General features: G+C 45.2%; 1 protein-coding gene across 4 annotated transcripts in view; it reads left to right on the plus strand.

Moving 5' to 3' along the window:
• Positions 1–25,806, plus strand: part of SASH1 (SAM and SH3 domain containing 1) — a 540,276-nt gene that overhangs the window by 397,738 nt on the left and 116,732 nt on the right. The window contains exon 1 of one of the 4 annotated variants that reach the window (XM_021389415.1): positions 18,894–19,043. The exons of the other annotated variants lie outside the window; for them this stretch is intronic. Coding sequence (XP_021245090.1) covers positions 18,954–19,043 — 90 coding nt within the window. The 5' untranslated portion in view covers positions 18,894–18,953. Of the gene's footprint in view, positions 1–18,893; positions 19,044–25,806 lie in introns of those variants that run through there. 4 annotated transcript variants of the gene reach the window in all.

Consider the following 25,806-nt stretch of genomic DNA (forward strand, 5'->3'; position numbering starts at 1 on the left):
AATGTCCCAAGTGAAACAGCAACAGGAACTCAGTGAGGCTGGAGATACATCTTGTCTGTTCCTCCTTATCCACAAGCATAGCATCATGTTATTGAAGAAAATTAGCTTTATGTGACAAGAATTTAAATTGTTTCTCACAAAGGCATGTGAGCATGAGATCTGGAAATGCTTACAAACAGTGCATGTCATTCTTTGTTCCCAAGCATTTTTCTGTAAATTTAGGTCAGACTGAAAGACCGGCTGGAGTCCCCGTGAAACCTATTTTTGGCCATTAGCTGAGCATTTACTTGCCTTTTCTGTGTCTTCTGCAACATTAACCCTCTGCATCAGTGTGCCCCAGTCTATGCCACTGAGCTTTCCCAGTCTTGTGCCAGGAGGATTTCAGCATCCCATGGGTAAGGGCAGTCCAGCAGTAGGCATACGTATGGTGACCCAGTCACGTGTCACCTCCATGGGGAGGGAGCCAGCCTCATCTCTCCCTGCTTCACACCCAGGCTATGTCTGCCACTACCACCTCCAGCCACTTTCCCTCACTTGCACATCAAAGCTGTGCTTAGCAGCCTGTGGTTTTTGTTTCTTGGTAGCATTTGGGTAGGTGAAGAAAGTCCTTCTGATTAACAGCAGCTTGTTGCGATACTACTGACTCTTCAGAAAAGACCTTTACTCACCTTGGCTCATACTTGATTTTTCCATCTGTGATGGGTGTTCAGCAGCACCAGGCTTTTGCTGCTTTTCCCTAATTAATTCCCTCAGACTCGTAATGAGGCTTTCTGCTATGTCTTTCCAGAGTGTACAACAAGTGTAGATTGCTCTGAATTACAAATGCAGGCCTCTCCCATGCCCATCATTCCCATATAAGCTGTACCCTTCTATACTAGTGTTTCAGCTGTGTGAATTCTTCACAAGTTTACGTTGTGCCAGTTAAATTATATATTTTATTATGCATTAAGACTTCCAGTTCCTCCTGTTTTATCCTGCATACCTCTTTCATCAGCACACAGGTGTTGCATGCATTTGCCACTCTGAGCTGCTGATTGTTCTTTTCCCTCTTAGGACCTTAAAATGAACCCTTCTTCTCCTCTTACAGCTTGCACTTTTTTTCCTCCTTTCCATCTCTTCCCTGGGTTTTGACTGTTGGCCACACTGTTTTGGCTGAGAGGCTGAGAGGGGAGAATTTAGGTCACTCTCTTTGTGGGTTTTTTTGTTTTTTTTTTTTTGTCTTTCTTCACTAGATGGTTAACAGAAGAATAGCAGGGAATCATTATCACTTTATCAAAGAAGTCAAAGCGCTCTTGGCAGTATCCTCTGCATAGCCACACATTCATCCCCAGAGTCTCTGTGTACAAGCACCTCTCTTTCTGCCTGGTCTTTTACACCCAGATTGGTAGGCTCTAAGGTGATGTTTCGGGAGCCTCCTGCACCTTCACCCTTACGCCTATTTCTTTTCTACATTTGTGCTCCATTCCCTAGGAACGCATGCTTTCTGCATACATCCTGTTCAGTTTTTGGAAATAAGCTTCTTGCCCCTCCAGAAGGAGGCCAGAGCTATGGAAGAAGGAGCAGGAGAGATTTCCACTGGCTTCTCACTGGGGCTGGGAGGCTCTAGGCTTCCCTCCAGCCTCCCTGGGCTTTTCTGTAGGGATCAGGACCTCACTTTTTCTGCTTGGAGGGAGAGGTGAGAAGGACAAGCCTCAGGAGCCAGCCCCAGATCTGTGAGCCCCAGGCTCCATGCCTGGGGAGCAGCTCACTGAGAGGGGCCCAGGCAGCAAAAGCAGCAATTTGGATTTCTTGGGCAGTCTTACATGGATAAATCTCTTTGTGGAGAGAAGAAGGGAGAAGAACAGCCATTCCTCATTGGAGCTGCTACAGAGGAGGGGGGCAATGCGGCATGTACAAAACTTTCTATATTGCAACTTCTCTCTTCCTTTGCCCAACTCACACGCCGTCCCTGGGCACACGCCAGCTGGAGGGCAACGCAGGTCAACAAAGGGAACAAAGAGAGGCCAACAAAGGGAGCTTTCTGCTGGTCTTGGCAGGCAGCACCAAGAGGTTTAGGGTTTCCAAAGGTGTTGGAAGGCCACCCGGCTCCTTCAGAAGTGTCCTCAGCCTCTGCTTCAGAAGCAGCGTGCAGCTGAAGTGCTGGCTTGCTGAGTGCACTCCAAGTCGGTAAAAGTGCATACATATGCAGAAAGGCTTGTCCCAGAAAAGGTTGGGTTTGTTTTTGTAATGCATTAGAAAAGCCAATCCCGCTGATTTAATAGATCTAGCTTAGTAACTGCCATGCTTGTTTACTTGAAACACCCTGCAGTGTTTGTACCTCCTTACGCTTACTATAATGAAGCAGGGCTGGTACCATTCCTCACATATTGTAACAGGCACTCAGCAGTCAGGGACTCAGCTGGATCTCTCCTGCAACCTACAAACTCCCCGTGCAGCAGGAGAGCATGACATGGGAGTGAGCACAGCCCCATGGCCACAGGTACAGCCACCCATGGGGAGGGAGCAGAGCCTGGCGCATTGAAGCGGGTTGTAGCTCAACAGGGAGTCCGTGATGGTGTGTACTGTGATTCATCACTGATCTGATACCATCACTCACCTTGGTCATTTCTGACTAGTTGAAACTCAGCAGAAGTGATTTTACTTCGAAGTATTCCTAAACTGCATAGATGCAAATCCATGTGGTGAAGGTACAGCTGTTAAAAACTAAGAAATGTTCCTAATTGCTTTACAAGGACTTCACTAAGGTACTTAATGAGGCCTCAAAACTCCATGAAAATCAGAAGCGATGTATTAGGAATTCATGGTGAGTTTATGGTGTTTGTTACCTGGATTGCTGCTTGTAAATAAGAGAAGGCTGCTTCTTTCTGTTACAGCAGAGAAGACTGGCATTCGAGTTTTCAACAGCAATCCATTTCCTTCACTGATACCATATCTTAGAATCATAGAATGGCTTGGGTTGGAAGGGACCTTTACGTTCATCTAGTTCCAATCCCCCTGCTATGGGCAGGGACACCTCTCTCTAGACCAGGTTGCTCAAAGCCCCATCCAGCCTGGCCTTGAATACTTCCAGGGAGGGGGCATCCACAGCCTTGCTGGGCAACATGTTCCAGCATCTCACCACCCTCAAGCATATGGGGGAGACTTCAGTAGTGAGGTTACTCTAAATGTCTCATTCCTCTTTTTCCGCCTTCAACATATTGGCATATAGTTTTCAGTAGGGAAGGGTAGTATGAGATCCAGAAAGTTGAGAGAGCCTGAAATGAATATAGATAAAATTCTATCATGATTATCATAAATGTAGGTTTGCATGGTTGTGGCTGAATGTTCCGTGGTTCTTAATCTTTAGCGCTGTGCCAACAAATGGTCATTATGTTGTAGGTTCAGCTTCATCTATAATCATCATTAATATAATTTTACATGGAAAATACAATTAAAATGTGATTGCTTGTCACCGTGCTCCACTCCAGAAAGTCACTGTGGTGCTGATAAAGTTCTCTGGATTACTGGCATCTTTTAGTCCTACCGTATCGTGTTTCCTTACAAAAAGGCTTTCCGTTCACCTCCAAAGCATTAGATATTTCAATTTATTTTCCTGTGAAACTGCATTTTGTGAGTGCTGTGTAGTACTCAAGTGTCACTCTCCAGCTAGCACTCCCACGTCCTCACATGGTTTGAGGCTTTATTGCAGAGCATTTCCCCTTTCCAGTCACAAGTGTCTGCTTACAGCTGGGTGTTTACTGTGGTTGTTGCTGTAATGTTTTTAACAGGTTTATTTCTATTATGTCTGATTGTATGAAAGGTGTCCAGCAAAACAGATCAATTTCTAAGATATCTGCACTTCCTTAGACTCATGGAACATGTGATGAGCAGCCTGGGCTGGTCCATGGCTATTTACAGCCTGGTCCAGCCAGCAGTGCTCTGGACTGAGGCTCAGGAAGACCACAATTTCCTTTTTGGTTCTGCTGCTGATTTGCCATATTTCCCAGTGCAAATCATTTCATCTCAGTGCATCCTCATCTTCTATTTCTGACTCAGATGTACCATGAAATTTCCCTTACTCTATACAGAGTGTTTACTAGAATAAGAAGGATGTTGTTCTGTAGGCAAGGAGACCAGGTCATTCTGCAGTAGACACTTAATACATGCTAAAAGCTGAATAATATATGGAGTAACAAAACATGCTTAGAAAATGGAACTACAGAAAAGGTCTTTTTGGGCAAACACTTGTCAGGAAAAACGTGATTGTGATTCCACTACCTGTCATTTCCCATTCCTGGATTTATTCTGCATTAGTTATTTTCAGACTTTCCAGAGCCTTAAGCATAGAGAAAAGCTCTCATTTTACTTGGCATGTTCCTCTGTCTTTAGCAACTCCAACTTCGGTAGCATTGTCATTCATTATTACCACAAGTCTTTTGACATCTCAAATTGTAGACTGCTGGCATCGTGAAAGTTCAGGCAGTGAGAACAAGTCACTTAGGAAGGAGAAAGCTCCCTTTCCCAGTTGCCAAGGTAATTGTCAGCTGTGATAAAGTCAGAGCGCTGATGATCTTAGATCACAGATGTTTGTTTTTAACATAGACGATAGTCAAACCAAGGGGAAAAAAAAGCTATTTTCAGAAGCTGTGGTTATTGCTCTATATCCCTGTCAACATTCATTTTCCATTTCTCCTGCAAATTGGATTCGTTTTCCGACATTTGAAATCAAGCATGAGCAGCTAGCACAGAGAGGTCGTAGAAGGTAGTGCTGGGATTCCAAGGGAGACCTTGTGTTTCTTTTATGCAGCAGGGACAAGGGACTGGCTCTTCCCGGGTCCCATCTGGATTAGATGGAAGAAAGGAAACCTCTGGTGGTTTCATCCCCCTTCCAGAAACTGCTCTTGTTCAGGGGAAGTGAGTGGGAGATTTACAATTCACATTGTACCTTTGCAACATACAAACCTAGAATTTGCTAGGAACTGGTTTAGGCCCTCCTGGCAGGGAAATGAAGTATTTCAAATGTAAGTTGCCAACTGCAGTCCTCTTTAAACACTTGTACTTGGAGGGGGGCATGTTTTCCTATGAGTGCAGACTTTTGGTACGGTTATTGCACCTTCAAAGCTACAGGAAATCTCAGTCTGCGTTTTGTGGTAAGACATCTAAGGGTATGACTTTTTTCTTTTTTTTCAGCCACTGAAATAAAATACCACTGCACAAAATATTCCAAAACTTTCCAGAGGATTTTTGCTGTGAAAAGCACTAGCACAAGAAGCCCTTTGTTTCACAGGAGTATCCAAACCTGTGGTGAAGTCTTTCTCCTGTTTTTTTCCCCAGACAGGTGCCACAAGCTCTTTGACATTTGTAGAGCAGATGGGATGTCATTTTAACCTTGTATCTGATTGACAGAACCTTAATAACTCTCTCTACATGTCCTGCCTCAGAAAGCATGGGTCAGGGATTGTGGAGAGAGCTTTTTCCTCGTAAGTGATGCACTTAACTGGTGTGCCACTGGGTGAAAAGTGGGAGCCATGCTTGTTAACTGGCCTGTAAAGGTTCTGGGCATTAATAATCCAGGGAAATAATTTCTCGCTGCTGAATTTTCTGTTTTGGCTAGTTGGTCACTTGATGTTGGCTTGGATTTCATACATTATATTAGGCATACTTGCAGTCCTCGGTGTTATCGTAAGCATTTATTCTTAAATAAATAGAAGTCTTGTCTGTATATGCAATTGCATAATGATGTATGTAGTTGAATATGTGTAGAATGTGTGAAGATGTTTTTGCCATGCTGTCTCAAGGCTCTGTGAATGCATACATCTCTCCTTGTCTCTTCACTCTTCCTGGCTCCCAGAAGAGTGAAGACTGGCCAATGTCCAGTTTGGGGATTCCAAGCTCAGTGAGGTCTGACTTTCAAAAGCCTTGTGCCTGTGGAGGTCTCAGAGAAGAAAGCAGCTGTCCTAACCATTTCTGCAAATCTCAGCACACTGGCATCACACTCAAGTCCTGCACATAATGCAGAATAACTCTTGTGTGTGCAACTTCTGCTAAAGGTTGTACACTCCCTTGCAGGTCTGATTTACACAGGATAACCACATTTGCAATGCACTTTCAGCATTGAAGTCCCAACAGATAGCTGTTTTTCCCAAAACATTGCTTCTATAAAGAAACCAGGCATGTATTTCACTTTTGGAAAGGCAGGTTGTATTTTCTGGTGACTGTCATTCACTAAAACCAAGAGGCGTAGGAATACTCAAAGAAACATTTAATGCATTTCAGTTGGAGTGTAAATGAATGAACAAAACCCTTGCCCTTGAGCAGCTGTAATTTCTAGGATTATTCCTATGAAGTGAATTGAGTTTGAGATTCTTGGCTTCCTTGTGCAGCAGCCTGTCCCTCTGGCAACTGTCATCCTCAATCATATCAGTTACACGTTGCCACAGCCACTCAAACATCTTGTGCAAATGGTAATATTAAAAGCAGGCCAGGTGGTAGCAAACTCATGGATAGATCATCTGGTCAGTATAAAAATCAGAGAATTTCCAGTTCTCCAGGCGTCAGTAGTCATTTCTGTGGCACTGGTATACAAAGCATTTCAATGCCATTTATGGCGTCCTTGATACCTATAGACTCTAATTCAGCAAATGCATAAATTGTGGCATTGTGTGCTGGCTTTTTGGCATGAATGGCATTCAGATATTCTTTTGAATAAATGCTGGCTGCTGTACATAGAGCTTTCACAGACTGGTTTTAAAGAATTAAAACAAACATAAGAAAGTATTAAGAAAATAAAAAGACTGGAAGGAGTCTTAGGAGGTTATTTAGACTGCTTCAAGCCCCACAGCAGATTCAGTTGTACCAAAATGATTGCTGGGAGGTTCTCAAGAACAGGTCAGACAGTGATGAAGACTCCACAATGACCCCAGGCAATCAATTCCACTACGTGCAGGAACCCTGCCGTTGGAAAACTTTTTCTGGCATTTAACCTAACATCGCCCCTGCTGCAATTAAACCTGCTCATTCTTGCCCTATCCCTGGCAGATATAGAAGAGTATTCTCCTTCTCAGTGGCACAAACTTTTACATATTTCAAAATTATTATCCTATTCTTTGGCAATCTTCTTCTGTTTTGGCTATGGCATCCCAGTCCTTTCAATCTCTGCTCATAAACCCCCTGTTCATGTGCAAGCCCTTTACATTTTCTCCCAGTAGCCTGTGTCTGCCTTGCTGCCTGGTGTGCACTGGGTGTAAGCGTGACCCAGCACGACAGCTGGCAAGCAGAGCAGGAGTTGTACGTTCCACTGGCTGCACTGGGCACAGCCTACTGTGAAACGCCACTCCATAACAAGATGAAATGTTTGATTCATGTTCCACAGTGATTTTCAAGCTCTCGGAGCTTTCTGTGGTCTGTAAATTTAGTGAGCATGTACTAGCCAAGCTGTTAATTAAAATATTGAAAAACAGGTCCCCCACAAAACTCCACTCAATATATTCTTTCACTTTGGCCTTGGACTACTGGAAACTAATCTCTGAAAGTGTGTTCTCAACCAATTGTGTACGACTTTATAATGGTATTGGCTGATTGGGTTGAATAAAGTAGAAACCTTATTAAATTCAATATGTATTTTAGCTGCTGCTGCTTCTCATCCAGTACCAATTATCTTCCAAGGTAGGAAATAAGATTGATGCGACACAATTAATTCTTGACAAATCCATTTGGCTTTTTTAAACTCTTACAAGAATGCAGGGTAGAAAAAAGCTTTATAGAACCTGTGTCTTTCCAGTCCTGTTCGAGCCCTCCCTCAGCCTTCACAAGCTCTCCTCTTCATGGATTCTCCCTTTAGTATCTACATTGCAGGAGTGAGAACACAGGATGGAGGCAGCAGCCATTATTGCTGCCAAGATCTTTGTATCTCAAAGCCAAGCCAGAGCACTGGTGGGTAAATGGGAGCAGGTTAAGCTTATTTGAAACCATCAGGCACACTAAGTAGCCACTAATACTGTTTAGGTCTTCGACACCAACATGAATTGTCTGTCACATGTGGAGCCTGTTACAGTCATTTCTTATACATCCAGATAAAAACAGTTTATTTGTTGATTTTTTTTTTTTTTTAACCAGCATATATACACCCATGGAAAGAGTAAGGGCTAAATTATTTTAAAGTGGCTTCTGTCCTGCCAAAGTCTTTGGATGCATTTGAACTTGTTAGATATCAGAATAATGTGAGAGGTTGGGGGTGCTGCAAATAACTGGGTCGTGATCTCTTGGCTCAGTTCCTTTCTGACTGTGGACAAATATGAACCGAGCAAGTACAGGCAACAGAAGGCATAAGCTTAAGTAATGTTTGATACATTGAAAGCTGTTCTAAGTAGCTGTACAAGAGAACAATTGCAATTCTTTCCCAACATGAGAAGTCCATGTGTGTTAGTGTGATGTTACCTAAAGAATGCAAAGAGATAAAAGGGCATTGCAGCATTTGGAGAATGCTTTTAGGTTGTAAAGAATTTGTTTCTTTGACAAGTCAAAATGCAGTGTTTTCTTCACAATGACTCCTCATGCCATTTACATGTAAAAATAAATAATACTAAGAAATCAAATATAAGAAGCATATAAGAAACATCTTTATCTGCAGGACTTTTCTATTTAAAAAATTGAAAGCTGGTGAGTAATGAAAATCATCTACATAAGGCCCAATACTATGCTGGTATCTTATCATATTCTTACACATCCTCTAAATGTCACATATGTAATCAAGATTAGCTAAGAAATTTTAAGCAAATATGAGAAACTTAAGGGCTGCATAGGCTTTTCAGTCTTCTTAGGCAATTGCCCAGTTAGCAGGAACCTTAAAATTATTCATTAAAAGCACCCAAATTCATTTATGTAGCTGCAGGCCATGTGAAATTAAGTCATGGATTGTGTCTAGCCCAGAGCCTCTTGGGCCCACTACCCCTGCTGCTACCTTCTCAGTGGTGGAAAAGGCAGATAATATACAGTGACTGCAGAAAGTCACCTGAATTGCCCCAAAGACAGAGTGTTACTGGTGCTATTTCTCATATTCACTAAAACAGCAATTTTCTTTCATTCCTTTTAGTCTACTTTTACATATTTTTGTCCTCAGTAACAAGTAGGGATGATTTCTAAAATGTCCAGAGCTTCTTTTGAATACACAAATAATGTCATCGTTTTAGGAGCCAATGTTTCAGGGCCTAAAAACACATACTTTTATCTCACTTCCCCAAGTTACACCCTCTTGAGATTTCGTGAGCAGTCTGATCTTCCCCTTGGTGTTTACACACCCTTCATGCTTACAGATAATCATTGCATCCTCTCCAGTCCCTCTAACCTTCATCTAGCCAAGGGATGGCTGTTTGTTTAAATCTGTTTTCATAAATTACATCTTCCAGCAGAAGTCAAAAGGAACATGCGATGCAATTCTGGGATTAAGTACATCAATAACTTCTAAAAATCCAAATCACAATTAATTTTTGCTAGGCATGCATTGCCCATGGGATACACACTGAACTGCAGGAGTGTCTTTGGCCATCTTCAAACAGAATTGCCTAATTATTAAACCCTTGCAAATGAAGATTCATTTTTCTGAGAACCAGCGATACCAGCTTACTCCAAATGTACTTAAACAAAATGACTTCCTTGTAAAACTTCATCAGCATGGAGCCAATGTAACTAGCTCACTGGCCTCGAGGGCTGTTGTATCATCATCCATGCAGTTGCTTGAGTTGTGGAGGGTAAATTCCTCCCACTCGCGCCACCACAAAAACAATAATCCTTCTGTTCACAAACTTCCCAAAATATTTATTGAGAGAATAGCTCGGAGGTACGTTTTCAGCAATGCCTTAGCCTGTTTTCACTTGTCTCTCTCTTTTCTTCTTTTTTTTCTTTCTTTTTTTTTTTTTCTTCTTAATTACATTTTGGAAGTGGGTTGGCCAGTGCTTAAAAGCTGCAGTTTCAGACGGACAGCTTGTCCTAACTTTAATTAGTTTGACAGGCACCTCTGCCTTCCAGCTGGGCTGCCCTAACTGGAAGCAGCTGCTCTCTGGAATTATTCTCCCTCCTCTTCTCAACCTTGGTGTGGTACAGAAGTAACGAGTGTCCTGTGTCCCTTCCATGAATTTGTAGAGGTAAAATGCATAGCACTTCAGGTGTGTCTGTGTGGAGAGATGTCTCTCTTCTTTCTCTGTTGATGAAATTTCATGAAATTTTATTAAGTGAAACATTTGGTGTGTCATTTACAATAGAGGGAAGACAAAACATCCAGGTCAGATGTCCTGGAGACAAGCAAGGTCTCCGCTTCCTTGCTAACTCTTGTTCATGACCATAGAGCAGGTTTTAGTTCATTTTTCCATGGCAATTTCAAACTGATTTGGGAGAGAGGGGCCTGAATGACTCTACAGTTCACGAGGCAATGAAGAGAAAGGCACTGCCAGAAGAGCATGGGCTCAGGGAATCAGGCCCCTGCCTGTGTTTACAGCCGCAGCTGAAACTAGGGCTTATCATCTTGACTGCATTGTCACAGTCTCGTGAATACTCCTGACTTCCTCACCAGCTCGGTGTTTTATCTAACATCCTACCAGCTGGAGCCAGGTGATGTGAAACCCTCAATTTGTTGCTGTTTTTTAATAATGGAAATGTGAATTCCAGCTTTCATTTTCCAGTAGAGGTATTAAAAAGTGACTAAGTGCAGCCTGATGACTCAGACAACAGAAGCTAAAGCACTCCAAAAGTATTACTTTAATAATTCCATTATATTTAAATGAAAGCGTAATTTTCAGGATCCTGACATCTGCAAATTTGTGAATGCTTGTTATTACAACAGAAACTGCAACTGGTAACGCAACTGGTTGCCTGCTGCTCGCTAGCCAGCTGCTGTTTGTTCTCCCATAAATTATCTCTTAGGTGTCTGGGCTCCCTGGGTGGTACACAGGCTAGAAAGCCTAAGGGTACAACTCTGAGATAGGAGGACACCCATGTTTTGTTCTGATCCTGTATGCAGGGCTCTGTCAGGAAGCATTTAAGACGAAAGATGGGACAGCTGTTTAGAAAGTGAGAGAAGACTGGGTGCTTTGCATTTGTCAGAGACTGATAATGTGAGCTGTTTTTAGGGATGGCGGTGAGAGAAGCTCTGATAATGGAGTTGTTCTAGCAGACCTTGAAAGAAGAGGTTGAAGTGAGCATGTTTGGTAGGTAGTTGACCCTAGACTGTCGCTATCCGTGAGCAAGTATCAAATAACTGCACTGGCTACCAGCCTATTTTTATCTGTGGCTAGCTGTGATCATCAGGCAGATTTTTTTTGAGTTGTCTTTTCTGTTGTTGTTTCTGTATTAAGTTTGCCTACTCTTTCACTAATGATACATCTATGTGACCTGGCAGGTGGGCTTAAAAAGTATGAAGTTTGAGCTCAGCGCTGAGTCCCTGTGGGAGTGAGAGTCTGGCTTTTGGTGGGGTGCGCTGCTTATTCAGAGGGGTGCTGGGTTAGTCTTCAAAGAAGCAATTAAGTAAATCGTTTGTGGTTTGTTAGGTTTGGGACAGTATTTAGCTGGTAAATAGGAGAATGGGTGTTCACTGAAGTGTGTGGGAGGCGTGTGCTAGAGGACTTTTTGGTGGAAGTGGTCTGTTCTGGAAGAGAAAATAAACAATCTTTTTTCTTTTATTCCAAGTCTCAGCTATTGGCACATTTGTGTCATATGGACTTTAGTGCAACATTTTGCCAGGGGCAGCTCTGTAAATTTTTATCTCTTCCTTGTTAAGAAGCAGATACGTTTTTTTTTTTTTTCCCTTAAGATCAGTATTTGCATTTCATAATTAAGTCCCTTTTTAGCAGATGTTAGTGGGTTTTGTTTTCCGGAAGTGTTCTTCCTGAAAAACTTAATACTCTAAGGAAAGATATTTTCCCTTTGAAAGGGAGAGGCACTAAGCCTCTTGGAGGTGTATCTATTCTCACCTTACCAATGTGAGCTGGTCCCAAGGAGACAGTCCCACAGCAGGCTGGCGTTTGCACACTCCTCTCACCTTGCTGCAGCTGCCCTGGCGTGCTACTTGCGTTAGCACTGAGCATCTCTGAAATGTGCAGCTAGCGCACTCCACTAGCTTGTACCTTATTCTGGTTTTATCATGTGCTTTAGGATGAGATGATCGGGCTCCTTTTCAATAGCAGTTTGCTAAGAGCTTCAACAAAGGAGTCAAAGGACACCATGTTTGGAAAAAGGAGAGGCTAGGCCTTATTCCCAGTTCTGAGGCATGCTTTTTCTCCTTTCATTTCCCCAGTTCTGAAGTAACTTGAGATAAGAGCAGCCAAAGGATGCAGAGCTAAATAGTTCTGTCTGTGTGGATTTTGTAAGTTCCTACAGGAATTAAAAAAAAAAAAAAAATTGTTTGCATCTTTTGTAGCAGATGCTTACAAAATACTGCAAGAAGTTGAGCAAGCTCCTGTGAACTACAGTTTAGAGGCAGCACCCAGACATCCCAAAGGATGCTAAACTCCTGTCTGAAAAGTTAATTAGGGTTTATAAAACTTTTTGTAGAAAGTGCTGCAAAAATACTAACAGAAAATGAATGCTATATAAACGGTGATAGGAAATAATCTCCGAAGTATCAGAGGTATCTTTGCCACGGTGCTTGAAAAGGGAGGATGCTGGGTTTGGGTGGAGAAGGCAGAAGTAATTGATATGAAAAGCAAGAGTCCTGGTATATTTTGGGAATTGTCCAGACAGTGCCCACCATCAAGGGAGGTGGATGGAGCGCTGGTCTGCAGGTGGCTTTGGGGCAGCAAGCTGCGCTCGAGGCAGGAGCGTGGCCGTGGTGTCCCTGGGATGAGCACCATGCCTCACAGTAACACTGTGCCCTACGCAGCGGAAGGCAGTCAGGCAGGATGTGAGGCCTTTGTGGAGCACCTCTGTGTGCAGGAATAGAGGATGTGGGCCCTTCCGTTTCCCTGTGAGTCAGGAGGTACCTTTCCAGAAGTGCTTGCTGTGTGCTAGGCTTAGATTTCTTTTCCTTATGAGTTGTCATTCAGAGTCACACCCACTATTTTTGAAGCCTGCCATGCTGAGCTGTATTCACAATCTACAGCGTGTGGTGCCAGCCCTAAGTGCTAGGACTGCTGGAATGACTTCCCTGGGTGTGCATCTCTTTCTTCTTATTTTTTAACTTAGTAGGGTACAGGTGTCCGGGGGAACGATGGGTCTGGTGTGATGGGGAGAGCCCAGACTTTCACCAGAATTAAGTAATTCAATGCTAGTAACTGCTTTCTACTGATAGCAGTACGTAGCCTGAGCTCCATCTGGTTTGTGTTGGTTATATTAACCTGCTGCTCTAGCTGCATGGCACGGTGCTCTGAGTCATCAGGGGTCAATACATGGGGAGTGGTCGCTCAGCTCTGAAGTGAAGTGATGGTTTCCGACTGCACAGCAAGGTGTAGCTGATCTAAATACTTTCTGTATTAAAGCACTGCATTTTAAGTTGGATATATTTTCCACTATTTCCTAACTGGCAGAGGATGCTGACACTTACCACTTCAGGAACATAGGAAAAAGTAGCAGTGAGATGTGGAAATGCACACAGTAGACCTAACTCTTATAATTTACATCCATATGTACCAAGAGTACTTGAGGTGGAGCAATGGCTTTTTTGCTGATTGCTGGGTGTGTGCGGCCCTGTCCTGCCCCAGAGCAGAGCCACCAGCATGCCTGCTTTCTGCTAGAGAGCGGCTGCTGCCCCTGCAGCTGACAGTGGTGATGGAGGACAATAAGATTAAAAAACAACAACAACAACAAAACTGTTATAGTGTGGACCTGTATGTTTATGGGATGGACTGTGCAGCTGGTAAGGGTTGCAGTTCAAATTAAAGGCTGTGATGTGAAACTCTGCATGTTTCAATTTGATGAACTCTACCACGGGTAAACAGGGAGGGCAGAAAGGAGATAGAATCATTGCTAATAGCATGTTGCATCATAATTAGCTTGTGTTAAGATAGTTCCATGGCTATTGTGGGTCACCTGCAGGGACTAGTTGGAATTTTAATTTCTCCCTTTTCCTGCTTCTATGCTCTGTGCAGAAAACTGTTTGTTCATTTATTTCTCTGAAGCTTTGATGCTCTAATTTAGACCTGATGTACTAGGCAGGGTGGTGGCAGCAATGCTGAGAAGCCTGTGTTTTGTTTGTGCACACGGAGCTAATTACCAGGCCTCTGAGCAGGAAGTCACTGCCCCCAGGCCATCTCCAGGCACCCACAAAGCCCAGTGACCACTGCACTGTAGGGCACGACCCAATTCCCAGGGCAGCCTGGTCCCTCTTGGCCTCTTCCCTGTAGTGTATAACTGATAGCAAAGTTGTTTGTGGTGTAGATTTCCTGAATTAAAAGTCTTTTACATGGTTGCCAGCAGTTGTGATCATTTGCTTTGGATGACATGTCATCTTTTTCTGGTTTATTTTGATGGATATTTTGCTTTGCTGAAACCACTGTGTCATGCTTTGTGACGCTGTGGTGAGGTGGTGCATGCTGCTGTGGGACGGGAAGATGCTGATCCTTCCTATGACACCAAGCTGGCTGGAAGTGTCAATCTGCCTGGGGGTGGCAAGGCCCTACAGAGAGATCTGGACAGGCTGGATCTCTGGGCTGAAGCCAGTAGGATGAGGTTCAACAAGACCAAGTGCTGCCGCGTCCTGCACTTCGGCCGCAACAACCCCAGGCAATGCTACAGGCTTGGGACAGAGTGGCTGGAAGACTGTGTAGAGGAAACGGACCTGGGGGTGTTGGTCGATGCTCAGCTGAACATGAGCCAGCAGTGTGCCCAGGTGGCCAAGAAGGCCGATGGCATCCTGGCTTGTATTAGAAATAGGGTTGCCAGTACGAGTAGGGAAGTCATTGTCCCTCTGTACTCAGCCCTGGTGAGGCCACACCTCAAGTACTGTGTCCAGTTTTGGGCCCCTCACTGCAAGAAAGACATCGAGGCCCTGGAGCCTGTTCAGAGGAGGGCGATGAAGCTGGTGAGGGGTCTGGAGCACAGGCCTTATGAGAAGCGGCTGAGGGAGCTGGGATTGTTCATTCTGGAGAAGAGGAGGCTCAGGGGAGACCTTATCACTCTCTATAACTACCTGAAGGGAGGTTGTAGTGAGCTGGGGGTCGGCGTCTTCTCTCTTGTAACTAGTGACAGGACGAGGGGGAATGGCCTCAAGTTGTGCCAGGGGAGATTTAGGCTGGACATTAGGAAATGCTGCTTTTCTGAAAGAGTGGTCAGGCGCTGGAATGGGCTGCCCAGGGAGGTGGTTGAGTCACCGTCCTTGGAGGTGTTCATATAGCGTTGAGAGACATGGTTTAGTGGGGTTATTGGTGGTAGGTGGATGGTTGGACTGGATGATCTTGTAGGTCTTTTCCAACCTAGCTAATTCTATGATTCTGTGATTCCTCTGAAGGACTCAAAGGTTTGTGCTGGAGTCTTGCACTCGTGAAGAAGGGCTTACAGAGACAGTACGGATGGGTGAAGGCCACTTCCTGAAGCCTGCAATAACAAAAGGAGGACAAGTTCCTGTAGGACCGCCTTACCTTGGAGCAGGGGTCCTGCTCTGCTTAGGCCTCTGGCAGCATGACCATCTGGCTTGGATATAGCAGGGTGCTCTCAACACTGGCTAATCCTGTCTGGTGTGTAGAAGCGGGTAATTCTCTTTACCAGCACGCCCATGTACAGCTGATGGCATGATAGATAACAGGACACAAAAAATCACAAAATCTCAGACAACTGTCTGTATTTATTTCTGCCCGGTAGCGTAAATAGATGCAGTACAACATGCTTCTAGAACATGGTGTTTTGTGGGCACTTGTGTTACTGTCTGGGCAACTACAAATAAAAAATGGAAATGAAAACTGTATTGTAACTTACTAAACTGAAATAAATTTGTAATTAATAGTAGTTGTAAACAAACTAAATCGTGCTGCCTGGGTGGCTGTCAGAAGAGAGTTTCAAAACCCTCAAAAGATCTGGGTGCCTGTTTGCTTGAGAAATCCCATGTTTTTGGAGCAGCTGATTTTGTAAATTCCACTGGGATTTATCACTGCAGGACACTGGCATCATTGAAATAGAGGAACTGTGTGAAATATAAAATGGGTGGGCAATCTGAAGGAAGGAGAGCAGGGAAGTAGTTAGTGAATCTTGTGAATGTCTGAAGGTGAATTGCAATAGATGCTGTAATTGCAGGGCCATGGAGGATGGTAGCTATTGTAACCTGCCATGGATTTGTTGCAGTTTGCTCAAGTCTGTTTGTTCCTTAAAGCAACTGCTTTTGGAGTTGAGCTATTTGGCAAGATCCCTTCTTCCCTCATCTTCCTTTTCTAAAATCAAAGGCTCTGACTCTCAGATGTGTTAAAGTCAGCTGGCTAAGGGAAGACTGCCACAGCCATGCATCACATCGCTCTGATGACAGTTGCTGCCTCCACAAAAAGGAGTGACCTCATGGCTCAGGAAGCAGCTCTGGGATCACCATGGCTCATACCCAGTTCCTGTACCTGCACTACAAGGCTCAGAAGCATGGTGCTCGGGGCTGGCTCCTGCAACTTGTTGAGTCATCTCTGCACAGGAGCAATGACCTCCATTGGCAGGGAGGTGCCTGCCTGCTCTGCCTATTTGATCTTAATCTTAATCACTGTTGTGAGTCACAGCAATGAGGTTTCTTAGACGTTGTGCTGCAGCTTGCTTTTTTAAAACATGCCTCCAAAATATAAGAAAGGCAGCATATGTGGAACAGTGTACGCAAGAGGTGCACAGGTCATTTAAATATTGAGGTGAACAGAGTGCCTTGCTCAGATATTTTGCAGGTAGATTGGCATTACTGCTGTATGTGGTTCAAGATGGTCGCTACTTAAATTACCTCCAACTAATTAAACCAGTTTGGCATTATGCTAGTCATCTCAAAGTGCAGAGAGACTACACTGGCACACCTTATCTTCATACTCGACAGGCTTATAGGCATATACAATTGAAAGGTCAGTTAGCAGGGGTTTTATTTCTACTTGGAGGCTTTTGTTATTTCTTATTACTAGTAGGTAATGTGGTAAATTACACAGTGTATGTCCTACACATATATCCTAATGTGCACACCATCACAGGTTTCCTTGGCACTTTCTCTTGGCATAATTCTCTTTTACCGTTCCCAACACCAGCAGTAGCTGTTGTAACACAGTGCTTAGTCTATGTCCTTGCTTTGCACAGCAGCTGCTGGGAAAGGAGGCATGGGAGAAGAACTCCTTGAGAGCAGCCCTGCGAAGAAGGACTTGAGGGTCCTGGTGGATGAGAAACTGGATATGAGCCAGCAGTGTGTGCTTGCAGCCTGGAAGGCCGACTATATCCTGGGCTGCATTAAAAGAGGAGTGGCCAGCAGGGAGAGGGAGGTGATTGTCCCCCTCTACTCCATGCTTGTGAGGCCCCATCTGGAGTACTATGTCCAGGCCTGGAGGCTCCAGCACAAGAAGGATGTGGAGCTGTTGGAGCAGGTCCAAAGAAGCACATCTCCTATGAAGAAAGGCTGAAGGAGCTGGGCTGGATCAGATTGGAGAAGACTCCTGGGGCACCTCATTGTGGCCTTTGAGTACTTGAAGGGAGCTTATAAGCAGAAGAGGGACTGACTTTTTACACAGTCTAATAGTGGTAGGACAAGGGAATGGTTATAAACTAAAAGATGGTTAGACATTAGGAAGAAATTCTTCATTCACAGTGTGGTGAGGCACTGACATAGGTTGCCCAGAGAAGCTATAGATGCTACATCCCTGGAGGCATTCAAGGCCATGTTGGATGGGTCCCTGGGCAGCCTGATCTGGCAGTTCACAGCCCTGCCTGTGTCAGGGGGCTGGAACTAAATGATCTTTAATGTCTTTTCCAACTCAAGTCATTCTATGATTTCAACCAGCTTTTTGTTCTGGCACTAGCAGGGTGCTCCACACAGCAAAGCAGGCAATGGTAGCTTTGAGGGCAGAAAAGGAGCATGAGTAGGAAGGCAGAGAGAAAGTGAGGAGCACGTAGGCACCCTGCTGCTGCTTCATACTTTCTGCAAAACTATTTTGGTCCCATTAGCAGATGGTGTCATTTGTTGCTCCTGGGCTGTGGGTGCGGGGCTGGGGAGCAGAGGGAGCACCCGGCGTCTGGCCTGAGAGTGAGTGCAGCTGGAGAGACACGGGGGATGCTGCAAGCCACCCTGAAATGGGAGCACTTTGAATGCTTGGCCAATGCGTGGCAGCTGCACACCCACTGATATCACAACTTTTTTTCCCCTGTGCAGACAGGTGCTTCCAGTAAATACCAGTCCGAACGGGCAGCTTTTCAAGAGCAGCCAACGATTTCTAAGTGTAACGATGCACACCAGAGCTGAGAGCTGGCTCGGGCAGAGCCGCCCTCCCTGGGCACGGGACCGTGGCAGGTCCGGAGCTGCCTCGCGTGCCTGCGGGCTCAGCCCCGGGCCCCAGCTCGGGCACATCACGGTGCTGCGATTGAACGTGCCGTCCCAAACGCACCTGTGTGCCTGCACGGGCAAGAGACTGTTGGCTAAGAAGCGGGAGCTGCCTGTAATTAATGACTTTTTAATTTCATTATAATACGGGGGAGGGGAAGTAGTGTAGGAGTCAACGCTTCCACAGCCCTTACCGAAGGAGCCCTGTACTTCACGGACAACCACTGCCGGGTTTCCTTCCCCCGGCAATGCGGAGCTCCATCAGTACCCCCCAGGCAGCCGTCGCAGGTGTGCCCGGGACAGACCCTCGGCAGCACCCCGGGCCGCGGGACCCCTCAGCGGCCATGCGCGGCGGGCGTAGCCCGGGGGCGGGCGGGAGGAGGGGCCTGGCTGCCTCGGCGGTAGCGCCGGCTGCCTGGTGCCGGGCGGAAAGTTTGAGGGCCGGCAGGCAGCGGGGCGGCGGCATGGCGGGGCGGGGCGGCCCGGCGGCGGGCAGCCGGCGCTGATCGGCGGCGGGACCGGGATGGAGGGGGAGCGGGGCCCGGGCGGCCCGGCGGAGAGCGGCCCCTCGGAGGCGTTCGCGCAGCTGTGGGCCGACGTGATGGGCATTCTGGTGAGTGCGGCACCGCCGCAGGTCTCCGCGGCACCTGCTGCGCCCGGTCCGTGCCTCGCTGCCGCCCTGCTCCGCGCGGCGCGGTCGGAAAGTTGCGCGTCTCTGCGGGCCGCTCGCATCGCGCTCCGCGGGGAAGCCGAGCGCGGGGCATCGCTCCCGGAGCCGGCGGGCTCCGGGCGGTGCACTCCGATCAATGGGGCCTTTGTGCCCTGTGAGGCTGCGGCCGCGGGGCTCCCGGGGAGTGCGAGCGGCCGCTGCTCCGTGCGGGGTGCGAGTGCAGTGCCCGAGTTAGGTGCGGGGCCAAACAGCTGCCGCTCGGCCAACGACAAGCGCTGACGTTGTGTAGGTGCTGCAGCTGGCGGCCTTCCAGGGGTCCGGAGCGGGGCGACCGGCACAGAGTCCTGCTTGTCCGCGTTGAGAGTATACGGGCTGTCCTGATGTGCCTCGGTTTCTGCTTTAAACGACCAGCCAACGGGTGTTAAAGGGTACGAAGAGAAATCCCGTATGGAAAACTGCTCTGGAATGTAATCGATGGTAAACAAGTGGGATCCAATCCGAAGTGGCACTGAACTTAACAAAGAGTTTAGTAAGCGTTGTATGCTGCTTTTTTTTCCCTGTAGACTCTGTTGTTAATATCGTAAATGAGACTGTCCGTTAAAACCAACAGACAAGCAAACAAAACTGAGGCTGCCCTGCTGCCTTCCCCCACAGGAGTGCTCCAGTCACGCAGCGCTAACAGCACCCGGCTGCGTACACTATTTCACTGTTAGTGATTTTAATCTAAGCATGCAAGCAGAGTCAGTTCTGCCAGTTCGCAGGGAGCAGACAGTTGGTACTTTATGAACAGTCTCTTTCTCTCATTTTCTGGCAGGTTTCAGTACTGCATTTAGTAAAAGCAAAGGGTTATTGGATGCCTGGAAAGGAGTGCTGGAGGAGGCCAAGCAACAGAGTAGCACACTGGGGCACAATGCAGAAAAGATCTGATTCTCACACAACTAATAATTGGAATAGGTTTCTTCTGGCTGTACAACTTATCCTCCATCTTGGGAAAACAGAGTTGCTTATTTGTTATCGTTCTTCTCATAAAACTAAGTGAGAGTCATTTGTCTTAGTTTGCTTTAGAGGAAGGAATCGTCTTGTGATTATAATGTTGCTTGTCTATAGGGGTTGCAAACATCGCTGGTGTTATCTTTTCATACTTGAGTGCTTTGTATTACAATCCAGTCACAAATAAGAAAAGTTGCCATTACACTGGGTTTCAAATAATGACAGGGAAAATAGAAGCTCTCCACACTGTGAGTTACCAGCTTTCTTCAGATTTCAGGCTTGTAAAGCATTTCTAGTTTTTCAGCTGCAAGGTACATCTTCCTGTGAACTAAGCATACACTTATTTAGTGCTGTCTTCCTGAAGGCAAGGAAGAGGTAGCTCCCGTGCTTCTTTCCCTGTTCATCTTTTTGATACTTAACAATTCATTCCTTTCAAACCTTTGCTGCAAAAGGCAAGCAGTAAACTAGGTGAGTGTTTTTCAAGTGAACATCTGGGGGCCAACAGGCCGAGGTCCATGACGCCATGATGGTGACCTGCAGAGCCACTCCTGTGTTGTCAGTTAAATGAGAGGATAGGTCTTGAATTCCTGGGACTTACTGTACTTCTTAATCCAAAATGTTTAGGGAGCACGGAGATGGATGGTGGAGTGATTCAGAGTGAACCAAGAAGTTGGCATTGTGATACAGTGGAAGGTTGGCCCTGCAGCAGCTTGGAAGCTAACCAAGGCATGCAGGAAGAAGCAAGGTCTCAAGGGAGTTGCGAGAGAGGGGAAAGCTGGAATGAGACTAGGAAAGGCGGATGTCAAAAGTTTGTTGGTCAAACAAATGACATTCTTAGATGGTGGTCATGGGATGGATGAGGCAGCTGAAAGGCACCGCAAGCAGCACAAAGCCCAGTACAGGCTGGAGGCAGGAGGCTCTGAGGTCAGGAGGTAGTTCAGAACTTTTTCCAGTTTGGTCTTGAGAACCTCTGAGTACAGCAGGCCTGGCCTGCTGCTTCTCTGTCCTTGTGGGAAAGGACAAGCTTTTTTGTGTAAAAGTGACAAAATGCCTAGTGCTGTGTTCCTCCTCCTGAGGAGTGGGTGGAAGGGAAGGTGTTCCCTTCTCCTTCAGGCCTTCTGAAGCCTGCTGGAGCTGGGTACCCACGCAGGTAAATGACCACGCTGGGGTCTGCTCTGGACATAGGAAGCGAGGCCAAAAAGGTCAGCCCTGCTGGTTTGCTCTGAATGCAGACTGAGCCCCTTGCTCAGGCTGATATTTCATTGTTTGTGTACATTTGAGTAAGTTACCTTAAAGTAGGACTTTGCTAGCAGGAACCTGTGATGACAGATCCTCAGGTCCAGAGGGGAAGAAAATACTTTTCAAGTGGTAAGCACCATATTTTATGGACTTTGAAGTCACATAATAACTCTCTCCGTACTTGACAAATTTTGAGTGTACTTGCAGCTGTACTGGGTTTTTGCTGAAATAAGTGCAACTTTTGCACTTATTCTAATGAAATATTCCATAGTTGTAGCTGTGGTGTAAGCACCTCAAAGCTATTTGTACTGTTAACGGAGCTCACTAGATAACATAGTTTTACTTGAAAGCTTTTGCTTAGTCTGTAGCAAGCTGGCATTGGAATGTACTGGTTCGTTGCAATTTGCAGCGTCCCAGAGCAGCAATGAGTTGCTGAAGTACGGTAAGGTTTTGAGATTGCAGTAGGTGGATCGTGAGCAATAGTGTAGAAATTCTCTGCATCCCTGAAATTCAACACCATAAAAAGGGTGGGTTTTTTTTTTTGAGATGTACAATACGTAAAATCAGATATTTATTTGATGTCTTCAAACTCTCCATTGCTAAAGTCTGAAGGTTTGTATGTGGATCTGAAAACAAGTTGTACGATGAAATGAAAACCAAGGCTTTTGTTCTTTTTAATGATGTGCTTTCTAAACCTGGCCTGTTGACCTCAGTACAGGGAAGGCTCAGCTGTGTCTTCTATGCTGATACGATGTTCTTCCCTCTTCCTTCCGCAGATGGAGCAGGTATTTGGGTAAAATGCTGATACTAATGAAATCACTGGCAAAATTCTGTTCACTTCTGTCAGAGGAGGGATTTCATAGAAGAACACATTAGTGTGAGGAGCTTTTGTCTTCAATGGCCAAGGTGCAGAAGATGCTAAGGAACTTGCAAGAGATGCAATAAAATTAGAAATTTTTCTAGTTCTTCATTTGAAAGTGATAGTTGGTTTCCAATTTCCAACTACTATATCTACTATAAAAACAAAAAAGAGAAAAATGTGTTTCAATAATATTTTGCTGTTACCATGCTAAGTGAAAGCCAGTGCATTTCTACTGACTGCGGTCAGCTGAAGAGAAGAGTGTATCTACTTTGAGGACCACAAAGCTCCCCTGCAATTCTACTGGGAGCGGTAATATTTACATACACAATCTAGCTTGCTCTCCGTGTTTCAGTGACTATTTGAATTTCTTATCAAAGTAATAAAGAAACAAACCAAAAGAGAGAAAGACGCCAGCTGATAATACTGCTGTGATAACATGTAATTACATACTGGCTAGCACACTTTGAGGAGAGGAATTTGATAGGAAGGCAGGAAACGTGGAAATCTGGAGATGGGAAAGAGATGCCCAGCTGACAGCAGCAACAAAAGGTGCTGGGGCAGTTTGCGCCAGCTGTATGTTTCTCCCAGGAGTTGCAGCAGAAATCTAATCCCTTCATGCCCTTCCAGCATCTCATACGAGTGCCTTCACTTCTCTGATGTCCGCTTGGCACCCAGAGTTCACATTGGCTTCAGGTATTAGCACTCGGTGCTGCCGTACCAAAACATGAGGTCAGCAGAGCGGGCAGGCAGCTTGGTCCTGGCTGTGGTGGGGCATGTGTTTGGAAACAGGATGTACTTGACTCTTCTAGTGTCTGCAAAATGGCCATGGTACTGTGAGCTGGCTCCAAAAGCACTTGGGGACATTCCAGCTCAAAGGACTTTTGTTACTTTGAAGTGTATTTTAAATTGCATCCCAGTTGCAAGAGTTAGGATAAACCCAACAGGATAAGTTCTACTCTCCGAGCTGGCGCCTCTCTTTTTTCCTGTTTTACAAAGCCATAAAGTGGACTATATTTTGCCTTCAGACAAAGGGTTCAAAATGAAGAGTGGCTTTCAGTTTAGGTGTTTAATTTTATTTTTCAAACGTAAGCTGTTGCATCTCCTTCCCCTCTGGTCTCCGCAAAATGTTATGCCTAGCTACGCTAATCCCTTTATAAAGAGAGAGATAACCTTTGGTCCAGGCTTTTTCTCACATGTCAGGTCATATAACACAGATGTCTCCATCGGCCAGCCAGGTCTCCGCAAGATTCTGTGCAGTCAAGAATGATAAGAGTTTTTGGTTCTGGTGCCCACTTTGTTCTTTCTGAAGGCAAATTCGGAGTTTGCCTGGCCTTTGAATTACAGGGGAAGAAGTAGGGAAGGGTTTTACAGCTCTTCTTTGTCTGCTGAGAGCTGCTATTTACTAGAGAGTATTGTAAGGTAAATTGGAATCTTGAGATACATTATCTTTTCTACTGTGTTGCTGTTTGCTGTGAATACCGGCTCCATTATTAGTATTTTGAAATACTTTTTCCTCATCTTTTTTACATTTTGTAAATCAGTCAACCAAGCTCACTCTGTTAAGAGCAGTGGCATGCAAGATTGACATTAATGATGCTGCCTTCCTATTGTGGATATGAAAAAATGGCATTGTCTGTAAACAGCAAGAAAATGTAAAAATTGTGAGAAATGGAAAAGTGTTGCATGTGCAGATCACCAAATAATGGAATTGTACTGCATGGAATGCAGTGTGTTATGGTACATGCATTAGTTAGAGTTTCCTACAGCCGGGTGAAAGCCTCTCATTTTGAGTGTATCTCAGAGTAAATAACATCTTATAGGATTAGATAGTGATTAATCTCACTTAGTGTGATGCCATCCAGAGCAAGATGCAAATTACTCCAGCTGGCATGATGTGCTGTGCAGGTGGTGGAGGCACTGGTGATGGCAGTGAGTGCAGCTGGATGGGGCATGAGGCAGGGGCAGAGGGATGGCAGTGTGGGAGAGGAATGATGGTCAGGGGAGAAAAACATCGCTGTCCTTCCAGTCTTCAGTTAAAGCTCCAGGACAGAAGCTCTAGCTTTGGTCCTGGGCTAGCTCCTTCAGAGCCACCTTCTCTCCAGAGGCTGTGTGATGCAGAAGAGGATGCTGGAGTGCTGAGCCTTCTTGGAGTCTCCCTCAATCATGTGGCAACTCTGCTCTAGGTTCGGTCCTCTTATAGTTTTTTCTTCATGCAGCAGCATAGGCTTTATTCATTTCCAGTTTGCCCATTATCGAGGTATTAATGGCTGGTGAGTACACTTTGTGCTTGGGCTTTGGTAGGTTCAGAAACAGGGGATGAATAAGAAGTACTTCATAATGACCCTGAAAAATGATTGATAACAATACATGTTTTGACATAAAGTGCTGCTGGTAATTTTCTGCTTTGCCATTGCGTGACCTGGACCATGACTAACGAACCTGCAGCTTTGTCTGTGGCTTTTTTTGGCTGAGGGAGGAGGCAGAGGCTGTGACTGTGCAAATGGCAGGGTTGCTTCACAGGAATTTGGATTCCAGGTCTTTGTGGAGAAATAGGCAGAGAAAAGGAATGGGGCTTAATTTGTGCAAATCTCTAAACAATTAGCTTTCTGCTATAGCACATTCTCCATTTAAGAAGTACGTACATGTGTGTGAAGAGATAAAGACACATCGAGGGCTTTTAGTTATTCTGTCTTCAAGAGGCTTAACTGTCTCATTGGCAGGGAAACATCACAAAACAATTTACCAAAACACATCCGAATCCAGGAATTCTCCACACAAACTTACGCTATGAAAAGTAGCTGCTCTTAAGGCAAGAAGAGCTACGTTGCTGCTGTCCAGTAGCGGGAATGTGAGCCAGGAGTGTGCACACTGGCCCTGCATTCATCTCCAGGAGCTGAGTGGAACATCTTTCCACTCTTAAAGCAACAGCAGACCTTCCTCATCTGCCTTTGTGCTTTGTAACAGGAAGTCGTAACGGGCTATTTCTATTTGGACTAAGATGTGTATAATGGAATACCTAACAGTTCCATTTCTTATGACACCAGGGTAAGTCTTTTAGAGCTGCATACTAGTTTCCGAGGCACGTTTCCTATGAAGAGTTTGAAATTGAGAGTGAGGATTGTGTAACCTGTCAGGAGAACAGTTTTAAGCAAGGTTTAAGCGGAAAATTAGATGAACAAGCTTAAGAATATAATACAACAATGATTTCTAAATCGTATTTTCAGGCTTCTTTACTAAACGTTGTACAATAAATGGGAGAACAAGCTACTGAGGTCCGTGTTGCTCAGTGTGCGATCAGATTGGAGTGCTGTTTCAGGTGTGCTGTGCTACAGGCCCATTGGATTGTGTTGTTTTTACCTCCCCGTGGCCCTGTATGAATGTAAGCATGCGCTGTTGAGATCAGTTTACGTGATCAGGCCTGCCGATGAAAAAAAATTAAAATGAAAGACAAGTCGTCCTTATGTGCCTGGGTGCACATGCTCATAGAAGCTTTTGAGTGTAATTATCAGGAATACCAACGTGTTGTTTTCAATTTCATCATTGTTGCTGTATTTATGATGATAAACTGCATTTTACTCTGGTAACTGTGTATTAAAATTTTATATCACAGTGTCC

This window comes from Numida meleagris, chromosome 3 (genome assembly GCF_002078875.1).
Source record: "Numida meleagris isolate 19003 breed g44 Domestic line chromosome 3, NumMel1.0, whole genome shotgun sequence".
In the NCBI taxonomy this organism is placed as follows: Eukaryota; Metazoa; Chordata; class Aves; order Galliformes; family Numididae; genus Numida; species Numida meleagris.